Here is a 19,698-nt window from a genome sequence, read left to right on the forward strand (position 1 = left end):
CAGAGCTAGATTTTCTCCAGGAGGAAAAAAACACAAATGCAATTCCCCCTAAAATAAAATTCTCTGTCCATTTGTGTTTAAGATTTGTAAACTAAGATATTCTGATCAATGTGTTGTTTCACAACTATTAGGATAAGCTTGTTTACCAGTTTGACTGACATTCCTTATCAAAAAATAATCCTCTTGCTTAAGTTTAACATTTATTATGGAGGATACACAAATAGCAAAGATAAATTTTGGTTGTACTGGTATTTTCATCTGCAAGTATATGCTTTAGATGAATGTCTCATGTTTTTATAATGATATAGCAGTGGAAAAAAATAAATGAATAGAGGTATAATAAGAGTATTATTAGCAAGGAATACAAATATAGAATTAGCATTCTATCTTGGCATGGACCTTTTTTCCCACTTAAAATATCTTGACAAAGCATTCTGGTTCAATAAAACCACCTTGCTGTAAACAAAAGAGACAAATATAAGAAAATAGTAAGAAAACTAACTAATATGACTGAGCTGAAAGCAAATCAAATCTTATTCCTTCATGACTTGACCATCTTCATAGGACAATTAATGCTAAATTTATGCATCCCTTGTACTGTTCATTACACAGCATGTTATTCTTAATAAGAACATGCAGACATTAATTAAAACTTACCATCCTGACTAACATTTCCCAAATCCTTACAAGCATTGAACAGACATTGGGGGTAGGCTTTCTTAAATAGTTGCAATGTTGTTTTTCTTTTAATTGTGAATATTTTTTATTTCAAAGGGCCAATGAAATATACAAAAGCTACCAACATTTCTTTACAGAATGTAAGAGCATTTTACAATGCTTCCCAAAACTTTCAAAAGGACCCCTAAAGTTCTAAAAAAAAGTTTATGGAGGCTATAGAGTGGAAGACAAAACTTGATGGCTAAAGGGGTCTGCCTATCATATTTGTTAGATATCATACTATTATTTTATAAATAAATAAATAACTGGCCCACGGTGCCTCTGCTACTGAAAGCGGAGCTTGGGAGAGCCACGCGCTGCCTTCCCTGGCTCCATTTTGGACCATGACTGCTTATGACTGTGAACAGGGAAAATGGAGCCCGGGAGGGCTGCAGGAGGCCATCATGGCCAATAACAGGACCCCAGACATGAGTGACATCAAGCTGGCCATACCCATCCCAGCCATACATCCCACGCCCCCCCCCCCCAGGTCAAACACAATCCTGATGCAGCCTGATGCACAATTGAGTTTGACACCCCTGATTTAGCAAAAATCTGGAGTGATGGGGTTTTTTTCCAGTGACAAAAAGGAATCATGACTCCCCTTAGCATTAAAGCAGAACACAGTTCTGTTATGTAGCATAGCTTGATACAAAAAGTTAGCAAATGAGGGTCTTCACACTTCGTGATTCCAATCTGGGAAATAAATTCCCTCTGAAAATCTAATTAAATTGTTTGAGTAATCTGTTTCTACAGTTAAGAATCCAAAGTGCTTCAAAGTTTATTATTAACAGCAGAAAAATTATTGTAGAAGGGTACATTATATTGTAATATGAGCTCATTGAGGCTTAGGTATGAGGTGTGAAATCTGTCTCTATGTGCTGTATATCAAGATAAAATATTATCTGTTCACCTGATTCTCATATCTCTGCTACTATGAGTTCATCTATTCCTCTCTTCCTTTCCCCAAATATTTTTACTACATGCTTACACACACAAAAGATTCTCACACTTAGATTTTATAGTTTTTGTTAAACAAATATTTATAGCCACCCAAGCCACAGATAGGTGACTCCAAGAAGTTTACAAACATTTTTAAAATCCATCATATAATAAATAAAAACCTATTTAAAAAACCTTACTCCCTCGCCTGATTTGCCCTCAGTGGTATTGACTGGAAATTCAATTATATTTCTATCCAGACACTGAAACTGAAACTGAAACAGCTGTTCTATCTATCAAGCTTGGAGGATACAGTTAATCCTGTCTCTGCCAGCACCAATAGGGAACTTAATGCTACCAATTAAATGACCAAGAACAACTAGTCAATGGAATAGCTTGATTTCCAGAGTTGTGGGTGCTTCATCACTGGAGGTTCTCAAAAATAGACATTTGACCAGAATGCTATAAGGCCATGATGGTGAACCTATGGCACGCATGCCACAGATGGCACGCGCAGCCATATCTCCCAGCACGGGAGCTATCATCTCCAGCGTGCATGTGCGCACCAGCCTGCTGATTTCACCCTCCCTAGGCTTCAGGAGTTTTCACCCTCCCTAGGCTTCAGGAAAACCTCTGGAGCCTGGGGAAGACTCTGGAGACCCATCGTTTCTGAACTTCCGGTAAACCCATTGGGCCCGTTTTTTGCCCTCCCCAGGCTCTGGAGGCTTTCCTGGACCCTAGGGAGGGTGAAAATGGCCTTCACCAGACACCCGGAGGAAATACCAAGCTCAGCTTGGAGATGAGTAGTTCAGTGCACATGGGGGGGCACACTTTGCATTATACGCACATGCGCATACTGTTGCAAGTACACTCTCACATTTTTGGCATTCAACAACAAAAAGATTAGCCATCACTGCTATAAGGTCTCCTGTCTTGAGCACGGGTTTGGACCAGAAGACCTCCAAGGTCTCTTCTAAGCCTATGATTTTGTTCTATATTCTTTTTTTATATATTTTGAAGACAGTATATTGTCCAGGCATTTCGTTTTACAAAAAAAGAAAATAACAGATATACTAATAGTGATAATAATAATACACATAATAGCTATAACAATATTTATAATTATATCAACTTATTTATGATCATATTCATTGTACTAACATGCTTATAATTATAGACAACATTCATATTTTACATACACATAACAATAATCTTTCTTCATCTAACTTATACCTCTAATCTCTAACCATTGATAAAACCTATTCCACATTGTATAGTACTCTGTATCGCCTTTATCTTTTATTTTCAATGTCAATCTACACATCTCTGCACAGTCCAATATTTTCCAAATTATGTTTTCATCTGGTGAGGTGTTCCCAGTTTTCCAATATTGTGTGAATAAATTTGTGGCTGATATCAATACAGGTAGCATTAAGTGTTTAGTCCCTTTATCATAGCTTTCTGGTATTATGCCTAACAGGAATAATCCTGGCTTTAAGTCTATATGCTGCTTAATTATCTTTTCCAGCCACATATGTATTTTCGACGAATATTTTCTTGCTTTCACACATGACCACCATATACGATAATAAGTACTTGGAGTCTGATTACATTTCCAACATTTGGCGGACGTATTTTTAAACATTTTTGCTAGTCTTGCCGGTGGCAAATGCCACCTATAAAATATTTTATAAATATTTTCCTTATGTGCTGTAGCTATTATCAGTTTGTAATTTCTATCCCAAAGTTTTTCCATTTATCTTTTGCTCTATATTCTAAAATCTCTAGAAAGGTGATGAAATGTTGAACCATAGAGGTGGCTTTCGGAAATAATTGGGTCTGAATTTAATACAGATCTGTGTACCTTTCACTGTGAATAAGTTATTTATTTATTTACTTATCAAATTTGTATAGCCATCCTCTTTCAAAATGCAACTCTGAGCAGCACAACAATCCAATAACAACAAATATAAAATCAGGCAATGTAAAAATATAAAATCCAGTTGTTGTTGTTTTTAAAAAAGAAATTATATAAACAAATATACCAACCCTATGCAAAAGGAAGGTAAGAATGAGCACTACAGAATGGAGACATTATTTAAAGTATTTTAAAGTATTCTATAGGGCAGGCCTGTCAAACACCCAGCCCGTGGGTCGGTGTGTCATGCACTGCCACATGAAGTGGGTGAAGTCCTGATACATCACAAGGTGCTGCCATGACAACGTGAGTTTGACACCCCTGCTATAAAGGCTCTAGAATGGCACCCATTAATGTAGACAAATTGAATAAGACCTGTTAACTATATGATAGGAAAACTAATAACACCATGCCCCAAATCATAAGACATTATAATCAGGTGCCGTGTCCAACACAGTCAAAATTTCTGGAGCTATATCTAGTTGAGGTAGGCTTGATCCTCTACTACATTTCTCCCTTTTTCCTCTGGAAAAAGTAATTTCTGCTCTTCCTCTAGGCAACAGGATGATGTAAAGTTTCAGAAAGACAGAATAGAACTAATATTCTGAAAAATAATATGGAGTAAATCTCCAGGGCTGTATCACAATCACAGAGGAACCAAAAGAAAATTGAAATTGTTATTAAAGACAAGAAAGCCTTTTAATGTAAAATACTGCAATATTAGGCAGATAAATAATTCATAAGAATACATCAACAGCTTAACGCTGTGTTCTTCCATATAATCCAAGTAATCACACCTTTCAATCATACCTTTCATCACACAATTTCTATAATCTGCTTTGTATGTTTATGCTAAGGCAGATTTTAACCACGGACAATCAAATAAACCACAATTGGCTAGGAGTATATATTACAATAGGCCACAGACCACAAACCTTACTTTAGAAAACTGTGATGACTGAAAGTGTAAAATGCATTAAAAGAAAAACAAATAACCATTATGGTGTGGGATGATGGGTGAGCTTAGTTGGTAAGGAATAAAAAAGCCTTGCCTGTCAAATGACCTTTAAACCTCCCAAATAAAAGAAGAATAAGATTGCAGTCTTATACTGAGATGAAATATATTCCACTGACCTAAGTAGCAAGGCCTCTAAAGGAATTTTACACAGAAGTGGATTTGATTACACTGGTGGGGACACTGGAACTATTGTGGCCCACCAGTGGCCAGTGGAGCTGGCAGCAGATTCTGACAGTGAGGAGGTTGAGGAGGAACATGGGCCAGTCCAGGAGTCTGGGGAAGGCTCTGATGAGTGCTCTGTATTGGAGGCAGAGATGGGGCCAGGGCCATCTGACAGTTATCAGCTGCCTTCAGAGTCAGACATCAGTGAGGCATATGAACAGCTGGTTCCCAGTGTGCGCATGCGCAGAGTTGCCAGATGAAGAGAACAGCTAAGGAGCAAGAGTCGACTTGGGAGTAAAGCCACAGGTGAATGGTAAATGGCCCCTCCCATAGGGAATAAAAGAGGAGCGCAAAAGGGAAGGGGGTTTGCAGGAGAAAATTAGTTCATTCCTGCATTCTTGCCAAGTATTGCGGCATCTGAAAGATGTTGGCCTGGCCACTCTCCAAGCCTGATAAAGGTTGGCAATTGTGCACTATCTTGAAAGACTGTGGTCCAGGACTTTGCTGGAGAGGAATCCACTGTAAATTAAATACAAGGGGTTTATCAGGATGAGGACTTGGCTTCATGCTGCTGGGGAAGTCTAGGTCAGAACAGGAACAATCTTCCTATAAAATTGGTAGCTTCTTTAACTTTGGACGGTTTAGAGATATTTAAATAGAGATCACAGATATTTTAGATGGTTACCTTGTATATCAAAAAGAACTGGGCTCAATGATTCTTGTGGTCTCTTCTAACTCATCAATTCTGTGGTGATGAATTACAATTCAGAAGTTACCTGGCCTACAGAATTCAGAAATGATATGCATATAATTTAATACCTGTGGGCAAGATGTGCCCCAAAACTTCAGTTTCCCTATCCTAACTGGCTTTTGTTTAGAATCTTTTAATTATAGCAGACATTAAATGGGAGATGGGCAGGAAAAACAGCAAGCGTCAGTTTCTTTTTTATGTTATACAAGAATGCTGAGAAAGCTAGGAAGTGTCCTGAGGAAAACTAGAATAAAGAGGCTACCAGTCTGCCTTCTAATAAGGAGAAAAATTATGACCGTGATACCATTTTGAAGAGGACTACTTTTCTCAAAATATTATGTTCTAAAAACTTTACATGTTTGCCCACCAACCACAAATTGCCCATCTCCTACAAAAGCAATATGAATTTTCCTTTCTACTTCTTGTACTTTTCAGAGGAATAGTTTCTCAAATAATTTATCCGGAACATGAAGAGTCATAGAATTTTGTAATCATTTTTCTTCTATTATATAAGAAGCCAAGTTATGTTACAGTAAGTAAATAAATAATCATATATACGTAACTTTGTCAAATATGAATGGGACCATTTAAAGGAATAAAAGATGATGTAAAAAGAAAAATATGATTTTTCAACTTTCTATTCATAACTGTTTTATAAACACACACACGTATTATGAGCAGAAATTTGAAAAATCACATTTTTCTTTTTACATCACCTTTTATTCCTTGTCAATGAGCAAAATGGGACAAGTACAATTTGGCTTTATGCCAGGGAACTCTTGTGCAAACCAGATTTTGATTTTTTCATCAAGTTGTGGAGAAAATTATGAATATGAAAAAAGAAAGTGTACGTGGTATTTCTTGATGGAGAAAAAGTGTATGATTGATCTAATTTATATAAGCAACCTTTTCGCCAAGGTAACTCTGAGCAGTATACAACGAAGTGAAGAACAATGAATAAATATGCAAAACCAGTGTTTTCATTAATTATAAAAACATTTTAAAAAATAAATAAATAAAGCAGACAAGAACATAATAGATATAGAGATGCTAATGGAGTCATACCACAAAGTCACAAAGTCACCCATCCCCAGTCCTGCTGGCACAACCAGGTCTTAAGAGACCTGGAAGGAAGCTTAGAAGTGATGAGATCAACGCAGAGGTGATCAAGTGAATAAGCTTGATTACGCTTTGCATAAATAAAGGATTGACTGATTGCTGACTATTATTAAAAGAAAAGCGTGAGAGAGAATAAATGGAACACTATACAAATAGTTCAGCACTGAGCAGGGAATAAACAAGGCTGTCTGATTGTTTGATTGTTTAATGTATTTATGGATAAATGTATAAGAAATGGCTCTGCTGATTTTAAGAGCTTTATTGGTTGAAGGTGTGGATGGCAGCATAACTTTTGTATGCTCATGACCTTATATCTTTTTTCCTGAGGTAATTCTTACTGGATGCTGTGCTTTTTTAGTACATTTGTATAGGATTGTGCTGTTGGACCTCAAACAAACCACAATAAGCCTCATTTTAATACAGTAGGACTGAAGTCTGATTAATCTTGAATGAGATTATATTATGAGGGAGGAATGCATTTACATTTTTTAAAGGAAACATTTTTCTATACCACTGTGTCTATATTTGCATGACTGGCATATGGTGTTTGTTATTCTAGAGAATCTGTATTCGTTAGTTTAGTGATCAAACACTACCTATAACTACAAGTGTATGATTCATTGCCATTGCCTCAAAACCAGAAGAAGGTGTTAAAGTCTACATTTGAACCTATTCATATTTCATATTATCTTTTGCACACTTATCTTTCTTTAATCACACACAGATGAAGTGATAGAAGAAAATTTAAAATAAATGATCAGATATGATGCAGTTCCCAATCTAAATTAGCCATATATCATTACCAATAGAAAAACAAGTCACTCTTAAGACCAATTACTTCATTAACTCAAAGCTTCTTTCCTACATATAGCAATCAAATAAATTACTGTACATAATGATGCTTTCTCACAATTATTTTTACATATCTATCTGGCATCTAATGCCACACGATAATGTTTGTTTATTGAGAGATGCTACTAGGTGATTTTTCATTCATTTATTCAGAGTAAATCTAGAGGGATTTCCTTATCTTTCCGTGTTCCTTGCCAGAGTTTTACTTTTGCAACCTGTTGCCAGAATTGTAAATTTAGGAGGTGAGGAGAGAAAATAGCCAAATAATGTTGCTGCTGTGGTTGCCATCAATAACATACCCCGACCATCCCAAAAAAGAAAAGAAAATCCTATATCATGGTGTGTACATGAGAAGAGAGATGCGCTAATAATGCTGCTTTTTTCATCATGCATTTAGTCATATGGCATATATGTTGGAGACACAACTCTTGCCATTTTTAACATTATTTGAGTGTATTGAGCACTAAGCCATAAAACTGAATATAATGTACGTGCCAATTAATTAATCATATCAATTTCAGAGCAGGCTGAGGAAAAGACATTTTTATGTACCCATGGTAGTACAAGCTGAAAAAAGAAAAGCGAAACTTCAAGCCAAACTATATCCCAGAAGCAAAGAGGTTCCGGAACCTGAATGTGTTGTCAAGATGTCCAGTCGCCCACTATCTACTGCAGAACACAATATCCTCCAGAAAGGTCTCAACTATAAATAGATAATGCTAATCAGTGAGAATTCTTTGCAGCCTTAGAAGCAGCATTTAAAACCACAGATCCTACAATAAAAACCCAAGAAAACATAAAGCAGACAATAATCCTACAGATCAGAAGAACACAGAATCAGAATCAGCTCAAAGCAGAGGACAGAGATGCACTCAAAAATCTAAAGAAAGACCAAACCATCATCATCATCACCATCAGGCAAAGGCCAATCCACAATTGTTATGGACAGCTCACAATATACACAAAAAGTCAAAGAATTAATAGAAGACAAATAAATCTACATCCCTGCATGCACCAACTTGGTACAGAAATTTGATAACTTCATTAAGAGAACCCTTAATGAACTAATCATGAAAGTCAGATAGCAAAGAAGAACAGTGGCAGATGAAAAACAATGGACCCATTTTCCCACTTCAGTGGATATCCAAAAATACACAAGCCCAATATACCTCTTTGTCCAATGGTATCATTGCCACAGCCCCACATACAACAGTCAAAGAATTTACAGTAAACTTGAACATCTCACAGAGGAGAGAGAATATTCTATCAGCGCCCGACCACAGTTCTTCCAGAAAATCAAAGATCTAATAATAATAATCTAATAACAGAAGATAATAAAATAATGGTTTCTTTTTAAAAAAAAAAAATTATTGAAGGTTATAAAAAAAGGCAAGATTTACAAAATACAAAAAAAAAAAACCTCATTACGTATTTACAGTGCAGACGGCACTGTTCATCTCACATAGTTCATCTCACCTTGCCTAGTATAAGACTAGGTTACTAATTCTATGCAGGTATTTATAATGGATTTTTCCTATCAGAACATCAAAGTTTTTCCAACACTGTAGTCTATTGATATTACTTGTAGGTGAATTCTCACCTCTAATACATTCCTTATCTCATTTGTCATAATGGTTTCATTTGATGGTAAGGTGTTCTTTATATCCATAGACCCAGAACTGGTGAAAGAATTTATGGCAGCAGTACTACACAACACATCCGATTTAACTAAATGCACATTGAACTATCCAGAATCATGGACTTTATCAAACTTTGCCTCACTACCTATTTTCAAATTGATGGACAATATGCCAACAAATTAGAGGAATATCCATGGAAATCACTCTCAGGATTCATAGCAGAGATTGCAATGCAATGTCTAAAAATGACATCTTCAGCATAATAAAAAATAAATAAAAACTACAGAAGACACATGAAACAAGCAAAATCTTAAAAGGAATGAAATTCACAAGGAAAGAAAAAACAACTTCCTGGATAACCTCATCTGCAGAGGCATTTATGACAAATTAGAAACACGATCCAGGTACTTCATTATCAAAATAACAACCCAACGTCTCACAAGAATTGCTGTGGAACATTATTCTGATGAGCAAAAACACACTGCAATAACCCAGAACACCAGAAAACTTATGCAACAACATTTTTCAACAAACTGGATATCCTCACATCTTTATCAAAAAGAACCTGACCACTCAACCCACTACAATGCAACCAATACAAGCTGTAAAAAGGATAGCACAGCCATACATCAGAAATATCTCAAAAACAACCAACAGACTACTACAACCACAAGGCACCACCTTACTGCACAAACCAACTAAAGCTTTCCAAAATGTCTTAAGTAAACCAAAAGGCCCAGTAGCCCAAGGAAAAAAAAAACAGGCATTATCTCCAACATGCAGTATAAAGACTAACAGTAACTATGTAAGAGAGACAGATAAAAAATTAGCAGAGCAGGTCCATGAACATCAACTAGCAGTTAGAAGAGACTATGAAAACTCCCTAATCTCACAACATATGGACAGACTCAACAATAGGGGAACTGAAAAACTGCAAGTAACTTAGACCAACTAAATCCCAAAATGCAAAGGAATTCTTGGAAGCTTGGCACTCAGACAAATCAGCCATCAATGGACACATACAGATGAATCATATTTACACATCATTCAAAAGAGACAATAAAAAACTTTAAAAACGAAACATAAAGACCAGAACACAATCTTCTTCTATATTCAACACCAAGAGAAACAGAGATTAACACCTGACAAACAATCAAGCAGAAAATAATAATACCCTAAAGCAGGAAATACCAAGGAGGAAAACATACCCCCACCAATACTGGAAGGGCATGCTACTACATACATATAAACAGAAAATAAATCCCACAATCACTAGCACTAATAGTGTTTCCTAGTCAAATAATGAAACATCTCCAAGCAAATAACTCAGAAAATTTTGCCAGAAGATCCTTTCAATCTAACCCTTTGTACATATTTTATCCCCATTTCTAATTTCTCTTCAGAAAATAATTATGTACAAAAATGATGTAGAAAAAATAGTACCACAGTATTTTTCAACAAATTGCATTAGCAGACTTCTCTCTGGAACTACCTAGATAGGGTTTTTTTCCCAATAGGCTACTGAGTAGTATATTCCAAGTCACGACTGCATAACTCCCTAAACTATAAATCATGGTGTACAAGTTCAGTTCACACAACACACTGGTGCTCAAACAAGGATATCACATTCTGGCACTAAACCTAGCCAATAATTTAAAAAGTCTATTAGACAATCCTATCCATAAACTCAAAAATGGGCTCAAACTATATTAATATGAAGGATAATAAGATAACTATCTCAGGTAATATGCAAACCAATGAACTTCTATTAAGTGAGAGGATAGAGTTATTCTACTTGGAATCTTTCAATCTTTCCTTCTAGGTATGATTGAAAAGCATGCCAAACAGATATGGTATTCAGCAGGTTGTGTCCAGTTCTGGAGAACCGGTAGTGGAAATTTTGAATAGTCCGGAGAGCCGGTAAATGCCACCTCTGACTGGCTCCACCACCATCTATTCTCTGCCTCCCAAGTCCCAGCTGATTGGAAGGAAATTGGGATTTTGCAGTAACCTTCCCCTGGAGTGGGGAGGGAATGCTGATTCTACGGAGGGGATGTTCTTTGAAATTGATACCTCCCTTAACATGGAATTGCCAATATGACTCCACATATTTAGTGGGGGATTCGTTTGTTTCTCTCCCCCATTACCTTTCTCCCTCCTTCTGCCAAGCTCTGGTAAGGCTGGTCCTGACAACACAACTTCTTGGTCATGTGGAACCTCATGGAGATAAAAGCCAAACATTGACTTTCATAGTCAAATTGTCTTTAAAGGAGAGAATTGCCTTACCACAGATGTTCTTATGGATCATTTCCTTTCAGCATTTGAAATTTGTACAGAACAAAGCACTAACTACTATGAGTAAAGTATATATATTTCATAAGTATTACATAACAACATAAGGGCTAAACAGCTGCAGAAAGAAAGAAAAAACACTCCCAAGAAGTACTAAGCATTAACAATAGTAGACTGATTTGACACTCTTCATGTTAACATTTTCTTTTAACACACAGCTTAACTAGTTGGGTACAGTAGAAATCTGAATCAAGATTATTATATTTTATTTTGGTTTTACTTTATTTTATTGAAGGACCTTCCGTGCAATGGTTTAATGCTTATAATTCTATTCATCAAAGACAATTGTTGAGCAAAGCAATAACAATATTTCAGCTCTGGGAAAACTGCTTTTTTTCCCCCCAATAGTGACAATTGCAACATTTTGTTCCTGAGAAAGCACTGCATCTCTTTCTCACCCAAGCTCTTGTATAATTAGCATACCAAGCACAAGAAAGAGTGCTATGTAGGGCTAGATGGAATGAAAAAAATTGTATAGGATGGTAGTCAGTGACTTATGATCACCATTGGACTGGAATTTCCTTTGCTGAGCAATGCAGTCATTAAAAGGAGGTACACCCAATTTTACAAACTTTTTTTGTCATGGTCATTAAGTGAATCTCATGACCATTAAGCAAATCTGGATTCCCCTAGATACATGATGGCGAACCTATGGCATGCGTGCCACAGGTGGCACACAGAGCCCTCTCTGTAGGCATGCAAGCCGTTGCCCCAGTTCAGCTCCAACACACATGTGAGCGTGCCTCCCAATGGCCAGCTAGTTTTCAGATCTCTGCTGTGCATGCGCGGGATGCGGGGTGCATTCGGGAAATGTGTGTGCATGCACAGGGGCGGCGGGTATTTGGGGTCATGTAGGAAGTGGGGAGTGAGGAGGGTCGCACACGCATTGCATTATGGGTGCGCATGCACACACTTTCAGCACGCCACAACAAAAAGGTTAGCCATCACTGCTCTAGATCTTTCTTATTGGGGAGATTGCAAAGAACAATCACATGATCCCAGGACATTGCAATCTTTATAATTACATGCCAGTTGCCAAGCATCTGAATTTTGATCTTGTGACTGTGAGGACCCTGCGATGGTCATAAGTGTGAGGACCAATTGTAAATCATTTTTTTCAGCATCATGGTAACTTACAGAGGTTGTTAAAACAAGTGGTCATAAGTCAAGGACTACCTGTATTTCCAATTAAAGTATTCTAATATTCCATCTTATTTTTCACTTTTGAATTCTAATGTTTATGAATGCATTGCTCCCTAGACATCACTGGACAGGGGAAACATTTACCTTTACCCATATACAAGAATCTGGTCAGCTAACAGTCAAATTGGCACTAGATAAGGGTCAACAGAATTTAAGGAAGGCTGGACTTAAGTCTCTTGTGGAAGCACAAGGATTCCAAACTGATGATATATTTAACCACACATTCCAGCCCAGTCTGCTTATCTCCTACATCTAGCTAATTTGGCAATGATTATTCTTGTGATCTGATACATCTTTGATTAACACACTACATCACTCTGAATCTGGTTACAGTTATCCATGCCTGGGTCATATCATGTGTGGATTCCTGCAGTACTCTCTATAAAGGGATATCCTGGAAAAGGATTGGGTCATTTCAACTAATTTCCTCAATGCGTTAGTGTGATAAAGAAAAGTCTACACCAGTTGCCCTTCTGTTTTCCAGATTCAGTTTATATTTAAGTATTAAATCTTTCAGGTTTCATTACCTAAGGGAGTGCTTCGCTTCTTATAAGTTTAACCAGAAATTAAGTTTTGATTTTATGTGGGAGGGTGCATGCGTGCATGTGTGTGTGTGTGTGCATGCATGTGCGTGCGTGTGCGTGTATGTGTGTGTAATATATAATTCTTGTAGTACTCAATTCATAGTTAACACTGGTTTCTAGTGTTTTCTGGTTTGAAAGAGGGGTCAAAGAAACCATCTAGGTCAAAATTGAGCAGCTCTCCTCAACAGAGGGTGAAGGATATGACATCATCTATCTCCAGTCTATCACATAGTCCTTTCAACAGCTCCAAAAAGCCTCCACACCCATTCGCACCACTCAGGTGATCCTAAGGATGCAGACAAACCTCCAAGTGGCCTCAATGACTGTCTAAAAAAAGTGCAAATGACCAGCTGTCTTCAAGGAGTTTAAATCCTTCCATTCCCCACCATCTAGTCAAAGCTGAAGAAGCTTCTTGGATGAGAAGTAAAACATCTTCAAAGAAAAACAAGAAAGTCCAGTTGTCTCTTGAAAAAGCACCTGGTTTCAATCTCTCACCTTCTCAGAAGTTAAGTCACATCTCTTTAATTAGGTTTTTAAATTATTTTTATTGGTTTTAATATACTGATAAGGTTTCATCATTATTTTGTATTGTTATTATTATCATCTAATTTTCTATGATTTTTAAAAAAATATTTTATGTATATTCTATGTACGTACAAGAGCCTGCAATCTGGCAATTTGAATCCCAACAGGCTCAAGGTTGAGTCAGCCTTCCATTCTTCCAAGGTGGGTAAAATGAGGACCCAGATTGTTGGGGGCGATATGCTGACTCTGTAAACTGCTTAGAGAAGGCTGTAAAGCACTGTGAAGCACTATATAAGTCTAAGTGCTATTACTATTACCTTTGTGGTGCTTATGGAATGGAGAAATATAAAACCACACCCAGGGATGCTGACCAAAAGCTTCTATCCTCCACTGCAATGTTCAAGATAGCATCTCATCCTTTAATTATCTTAAATTACAATATACTTAGTTTTGAAAATGTCAGTATGTCATGCTTCTTAATAGTAGAAGTTCCCCATCAGTCAATAACAGTATTCCATGAATCTCACAGTATACTCATGCTGGCCACATAACCACAGATGTGTCTTTGGACAAGACTGTCTCCCTTGGCTAAGAAACAGAGATGACCACTGCCCCCTAGAGTTGGACATAACTGGACAGGGGAAACCTTTACCTTTACACTCAATTTAAATAAAATTTCCCCATAATATTTTAATTTCCTTTCCAGATCCAAATACAATCATTTTGAATCTAGTCAGAACCTCATACACTTTTGTGATTTTTAACCCAGAATTAAACACAAACATCATCCACTACTAACTCCTTCCAAGCAATTATTTGGAGATCTTATTTCAGAAGAGTCCATAGTTTTCTTGACTAGCTGCCAAGTTTTCAACAAAAATACGGCCAAAAGATATAAAAGGAAATAATTTATTAATTATTCAGCATTTCTAAAGAAGCTTATTTACTAAATATAATAGAATAATTCAGAAACATCATCCATAATGACATGTCAGTTCATGGAAATCATGTTGTCATGAATCTACTGTACGTACTTTCCATTGAAATATTCATATGTGTAATGAAGGAAATTGGACAAAATCTGTTTTTGTCAATAATACGATCCTGTCCAGGTTGTCACAGGAAGCAATTGTCTGTTTCCAATTCCAACATTAACGTCATGAAACTGTAATAATAGCAAGTTACCAGGACTCACTAAGATTTATTTATTTATTTATTTATTTATTTATTTATTTATTTATTTATTATTTTATTAGACTTATATACCGCTTCATAGGGCTTTCAGCCCTCTCTAAGTGGTTTACAAATTTTTTAGCAAATTGAGTCAGCAACTTGCCCCCACAGTCCAGGTCCTCATTTTACCCACCTCGGAAGGATGGAAGGCTGAGTCGACCTTGAGCCGGTGAGATTTGAACCGCTGAACTGCAGATCACAGTCAGCTAAAGTGGCCTGCACTACTGCACCCTAACCACTGCGCCACCTCGGCTCTTAGATGATTTCTCTGCCTTTGCTTTCTCATGCCCTTGGACGGTGTTGTAATAGTAATTCAGATGAATCTTCAGTTTTATAACTCTAGGCCAGTGATGGTGAAACCTTTGGATTTGGCATGTCGAAAATTCAAAAAATGCCTAACTCGATTCTGCTACACATACCCAAACAAAAGAGAAGCAGTTCTTTATCTCTGCCGCCCCCTTCATCACCATCTAGGTCACCTTGAACAGCAGACCTGATGGCAATGCCAAGGGTGAGTCTGAAGTAGAGGCCTGGGCCTCAGCTTCAGCCCTATTACCACCACTGCCATTCAGAAAGACCACCTCATGCCATTGCTCAATAGGGAAAAGCCTTGGAGAATGGTGTAATTGTCCTGCAGCCTAGTGGCCCCCAGGATCTGCCATGTTCTTTTACCTTCAGGCACTATTCTCTTTCAGTTGACAGGGCCCATGGCCTACCTGAGATTGCTTTTGGTCATACAAGGCTTTTCTTCTTGCAGAACAAAATTCCTGCAGCACTCTTGCAGAATGCTCTTCTGTGGCCTCTGATTTCCAAAAAAACCACATGAAAGCACTCCCTGTTCTTTCATGGTTTTTGGAGACTCTAGTGGCCGCACAACAGCACACCCGATTCTCACAATAACTCAGAAAACCACACAAGAATAGGGGGTGCTTTCAAAAATAGTTTTCGTCAGATGTTGAACTCTGGTGTGTATCACCCAAAACATAATGATGTATTCCCTTTCCAAGAATTGCATATCATAGGTTTGCCACCACTAACATAGGCCTTTACTCATAAGAGATCATTTACTAAGTCACTTCAAAATCTAGAATGAAGTGAAAAGCAACTATCAAATGAAATATGTGTTGATGCAATTCAAAGTACAACATCATGTTTTGACTTTTTTTACATAAATGAATAGTTCTAACTGCCCAGCAGACACCTATTTCTGAGTATGTTCCCTTAGCCTGGTAAAGATGTATATTTATTCATTTATAGACGTTGTTGAAAATAATGCAAACTGAAGAGTGATCAAGTATCAGTAACAATATAGATGGCAACCATATCAAAGACATACCCAGTTTTTCTGGTTTCACAGGAACAAGAAATATCACTAAGGAATACTCATGTAAGTAAATTAAGACATGCTACTCAATTGATATATGTCATTATTCCCTGTTCATTGCTTACCTGATTCTCCTCATGAGAAACCCTCATTTGTTCTTTCAAAACAGACATTCTGGCTGCTTCCTCTTTGCGCAAAACTCTTTCTTTTTTAAGCTCTGGACTCCAGAAGGTCTTGATGCTATTCATGGAAGAGCCAAGCTTGCTATCCTTGATGTCTAGCTCTTTCCTTAGAAGGTCATTTTCCCTTTGTAACTCCTTCAGTTGAGCCTGTAAATCTAGCATGGTGCTGTCTCTTACTTGCCTCAGCATGGAAGGAATTTGATGATGGTGATGATGTGAGGAAGTGGTCAACCCTCCATGCTGATCAGTATAAGAAAGGAGATCTGAATGGGAGAGGCCAACAGATGCAATATTAGGGCTGCTTCCCATCGCTGTAACTCGTCCACCGTATACAGCTCGATTTGTAGCCCTTCCAAGAGTCATTGTGCCCTTTGGGAAAGTAGTAGATGCCACACCTTCATGGTCACTCAGATACATTGGTCCAGATGTTGCATAGGCAGCATTAAGTGACTGAATGTTCTCCATTGATAAAGTTTTACCTGTCCCTCCACCTCCTCCACTACTTGTTCGCCGATGGCCCAGGCGAGGTGATCTTGGCAAACGTGGAGATCTGGCAGGGCTGCCTTCCAGGTTACTGATTGTTCTTGCACTTCCGTACATTTTGATTTTACTGTGGGGTACTACTTAACAAGAAACTATTCTTCTCTTAAGTAGGATGCCTAGCATTAATTTTCAGTTGAAAATGTTGGCAAACAGCTTTGCAGCACTCTTCCAGAAGGCAACACATTCGTTGAAATCAATTTTCCAGGTTCAAGATCTGAAAATAAAACAACAGTGTTATTGTTATGCGAGTAACAATATAGCAGCAACACCTGGGAGAACTAATTTATGTCATATATCAGATTATATAAATTGCAAATCCCACTCACTGAACTTGGTAATAATTTTTTTAAGTCTTCATATTTATATTTTTTTTCAATTAGTAACCAGAGGTTAGAAAAGAGGAAATGCTAAAAATACCATATTACACATCATGTTAAAAACTGATGAAATGTTGCATTGCTAGAAATTCTCCAGGTTGTGTAATTAATCCTGAGTTTCAAAAATAAGTTGAGCATTTAGTAAATAATGCTTCATTAAAGAAGGTAAGCTACCATTGTACCAAAGAATATATTTTATTATTATTTATAGCTTTGCTTCATTCATATGTTATGAAATCCATATGGTCACTGAATATACAGAACTAATAGTCACATGGCCAGAAACATGATGGGTAATTTCCTACTCCCAAAGCAGCAATCATAAAGATTAGATTCTATTTATTTATTTTTATTTATTTCTTTAAAGCATTTATATTGGCACCCATCTTTCAGACAACTCTGGGCAGCTCCCAATCCAAGATTAGAAGACCTTTAAAATCATTTTAAGAACTAAAAAAGTGCTACCAGTTAAAACAAAATATTAAAATAACAAGATCCTGGTGCCAATCTGTGCTGTGTGGCACAGTCTGTGTGGCATCATCTGATCTTCTCCCAATGCTTGATGAGAAAGCGGGGTCTTTAAAGGTTAGGTCTCCTCCGGATTCCATCTGACAGCCAATGTCGGCTGGCAACTCCCCGGGGGAGAGCCTTCTCTGTTGCAGCTCCAACCCTCTGGAATGACCTCCCCGTGGAGATCCGGACCCTTACTACCCTCCCGGCCTTCCACAAAGCCACCAAGTCCTGGCTGCTCCAGCAGGCCGGGGGACTTGTGAAACATCCAGCCCCACGGAAACTGTGAATGATGCGTTTTTTAAAGTGTTGTCTTTGTCTATTTATCCCCCTTCCCTTGTCTATTGTGAGCCGCCCGGAGTCCTTCGGGAGTGGGCGGCATACAAGACAAATAAACTAAACTAAACTAAACTTACAGAAAGTTAAAAGTGTGGAGATATGCCAAACTTCAGGGGGAAGTGTGTTCCATAGGAAAAGCGCTGCCACAGAAAAGGCAATTAGTATTACAGCAATGGCAATAGCACTTAACTTAAATACAGCTTCACGGTGCTTTACAGCCTTCTCTAAGCAGTTTACAGAGTCAGCATATTGCCTCCAACAATCTGGGTCCTCATTTTAATGACGTAGGAAAGATGGAAAACTGAGTCAACCTTGAGCCTGGTGAGATTCGAACTGCCAGATTGCAGGCAGCCAATAGGCAGCAGAAGTAACTTGCAGGACTGCATCCTAACCACTGTACCACCTCTTGATAAAGTACTATGTTTGTCTTAAAATATGTAAATGCGCTCCTCCTGATAAAAATATAACAGATGAAAAAATTATCAGACATCATGAAGAGGTAAATAACTCATTTTAAATTGTTTTAAGTTGTCTTAATTTAATGCTTTCTAACACTACCTTTCCTCTATTTCAGATTTTCCAAAACCTTATCTAAGGTTCCAAATACAGTAAAATAAATGGAGAAAGGTATTAAGATTACTGTTCATTCTTTAGTTTTAAAAAAATGCATTGTTTTCCCAAGCATCTCTTTATCAAAAAAAAAAAAAAAACACCAATTCGAGTACTACCTGATAACTCCAGTACTACCTAATTGGTTGTTTCGCTCCAATCAGAAATTACTTGAAAAAATCCCCATATGTTTATTGAAATAACATACCAACCTCCCTCTTTCCAAAAGGACCTCTCATCAGTGGTGGATTGCAGGCGGTACGCCCCAGTACGGGTGTACCGGAGCCTGCCCGGAGCACCGGGTACCGTTCCCATACTGTGCTCCAGAGGCCCCACCTACCCACCTGAGTTCCCTACCTGTCCTTTAAGCCTTTGGCACTTCCACACACACGCATGGCACATACGACACCTGTGTGATGCTCCACCGAGAATCTGGAGCATCACCGAGGCTTGTGGAAGCATTGCAGGCAAGTAAGCCACATGCGCACACTGCGTGCGTCCATGTGGGTGATGCCGCTGTTGTTCCAACCGTACCGGATGGAACGGAATCTGGAACCCACTACTGCCTCTCATTATTTGTGATTTATGGATCCCTGTTGGCTACTAAATACTTATATTATGGTGAGCACAGAACACTGTTAAACCAACAAATTTCATTTATTTATACCTAATTAAATGCAAACTATTTTGTGTCCAAATCAGGCCATTATATCCAATGTATTCATTTTTCAACTTTTAATTATAAATGCTACAATGGCTCTTTTCTTATCATCTAGAATTGTGCTTACAGGGAAAGGT

At 37.7% G+C, this 19,698-nt stretch overlaps 1 protein-coding gene across 2 annotated transcripts in view; it reads right to left on the reverse strand.

Annotated features, from left to right (window-relative positions):
- ERC2 (ELKS/RAB6-interacting/CAST family member 2) overlaps positions 1-17,122 on the reverse strand; it is a 439,036-nt gene extending 421,914 nt beyond the window's left edge. For both annotated transcript variants that reach the window (XM_032211271.1, XM_032211270.1), the window contains exon 1: positions 16,466-17,122. In XM_032211271.1, coding sequence (XP_032067162.1) covers positions 16,466-17,122 — 657 coding nt within the window. The remainder of the gene's footprint in view (positions 1-16,465) is intronic.
- Positions 17,123-19,698: the final 2,576 nt, after the last annotated feature.

This window comes from Thamnophis elegans, chromosome 2 (assembly GCF_009769535.1).
Source record: "Thamnophis elegans isolate rThaEle1 chromosome 2, rThaEle1.pri, whole genome shotgun sequence".
Taxonomy (NCBI): Eukaryota; Metazoa; Chordata; class Lepidosauria; order Squamata; family Colubridae; genus Thamnophis; species Thamnophis elegans.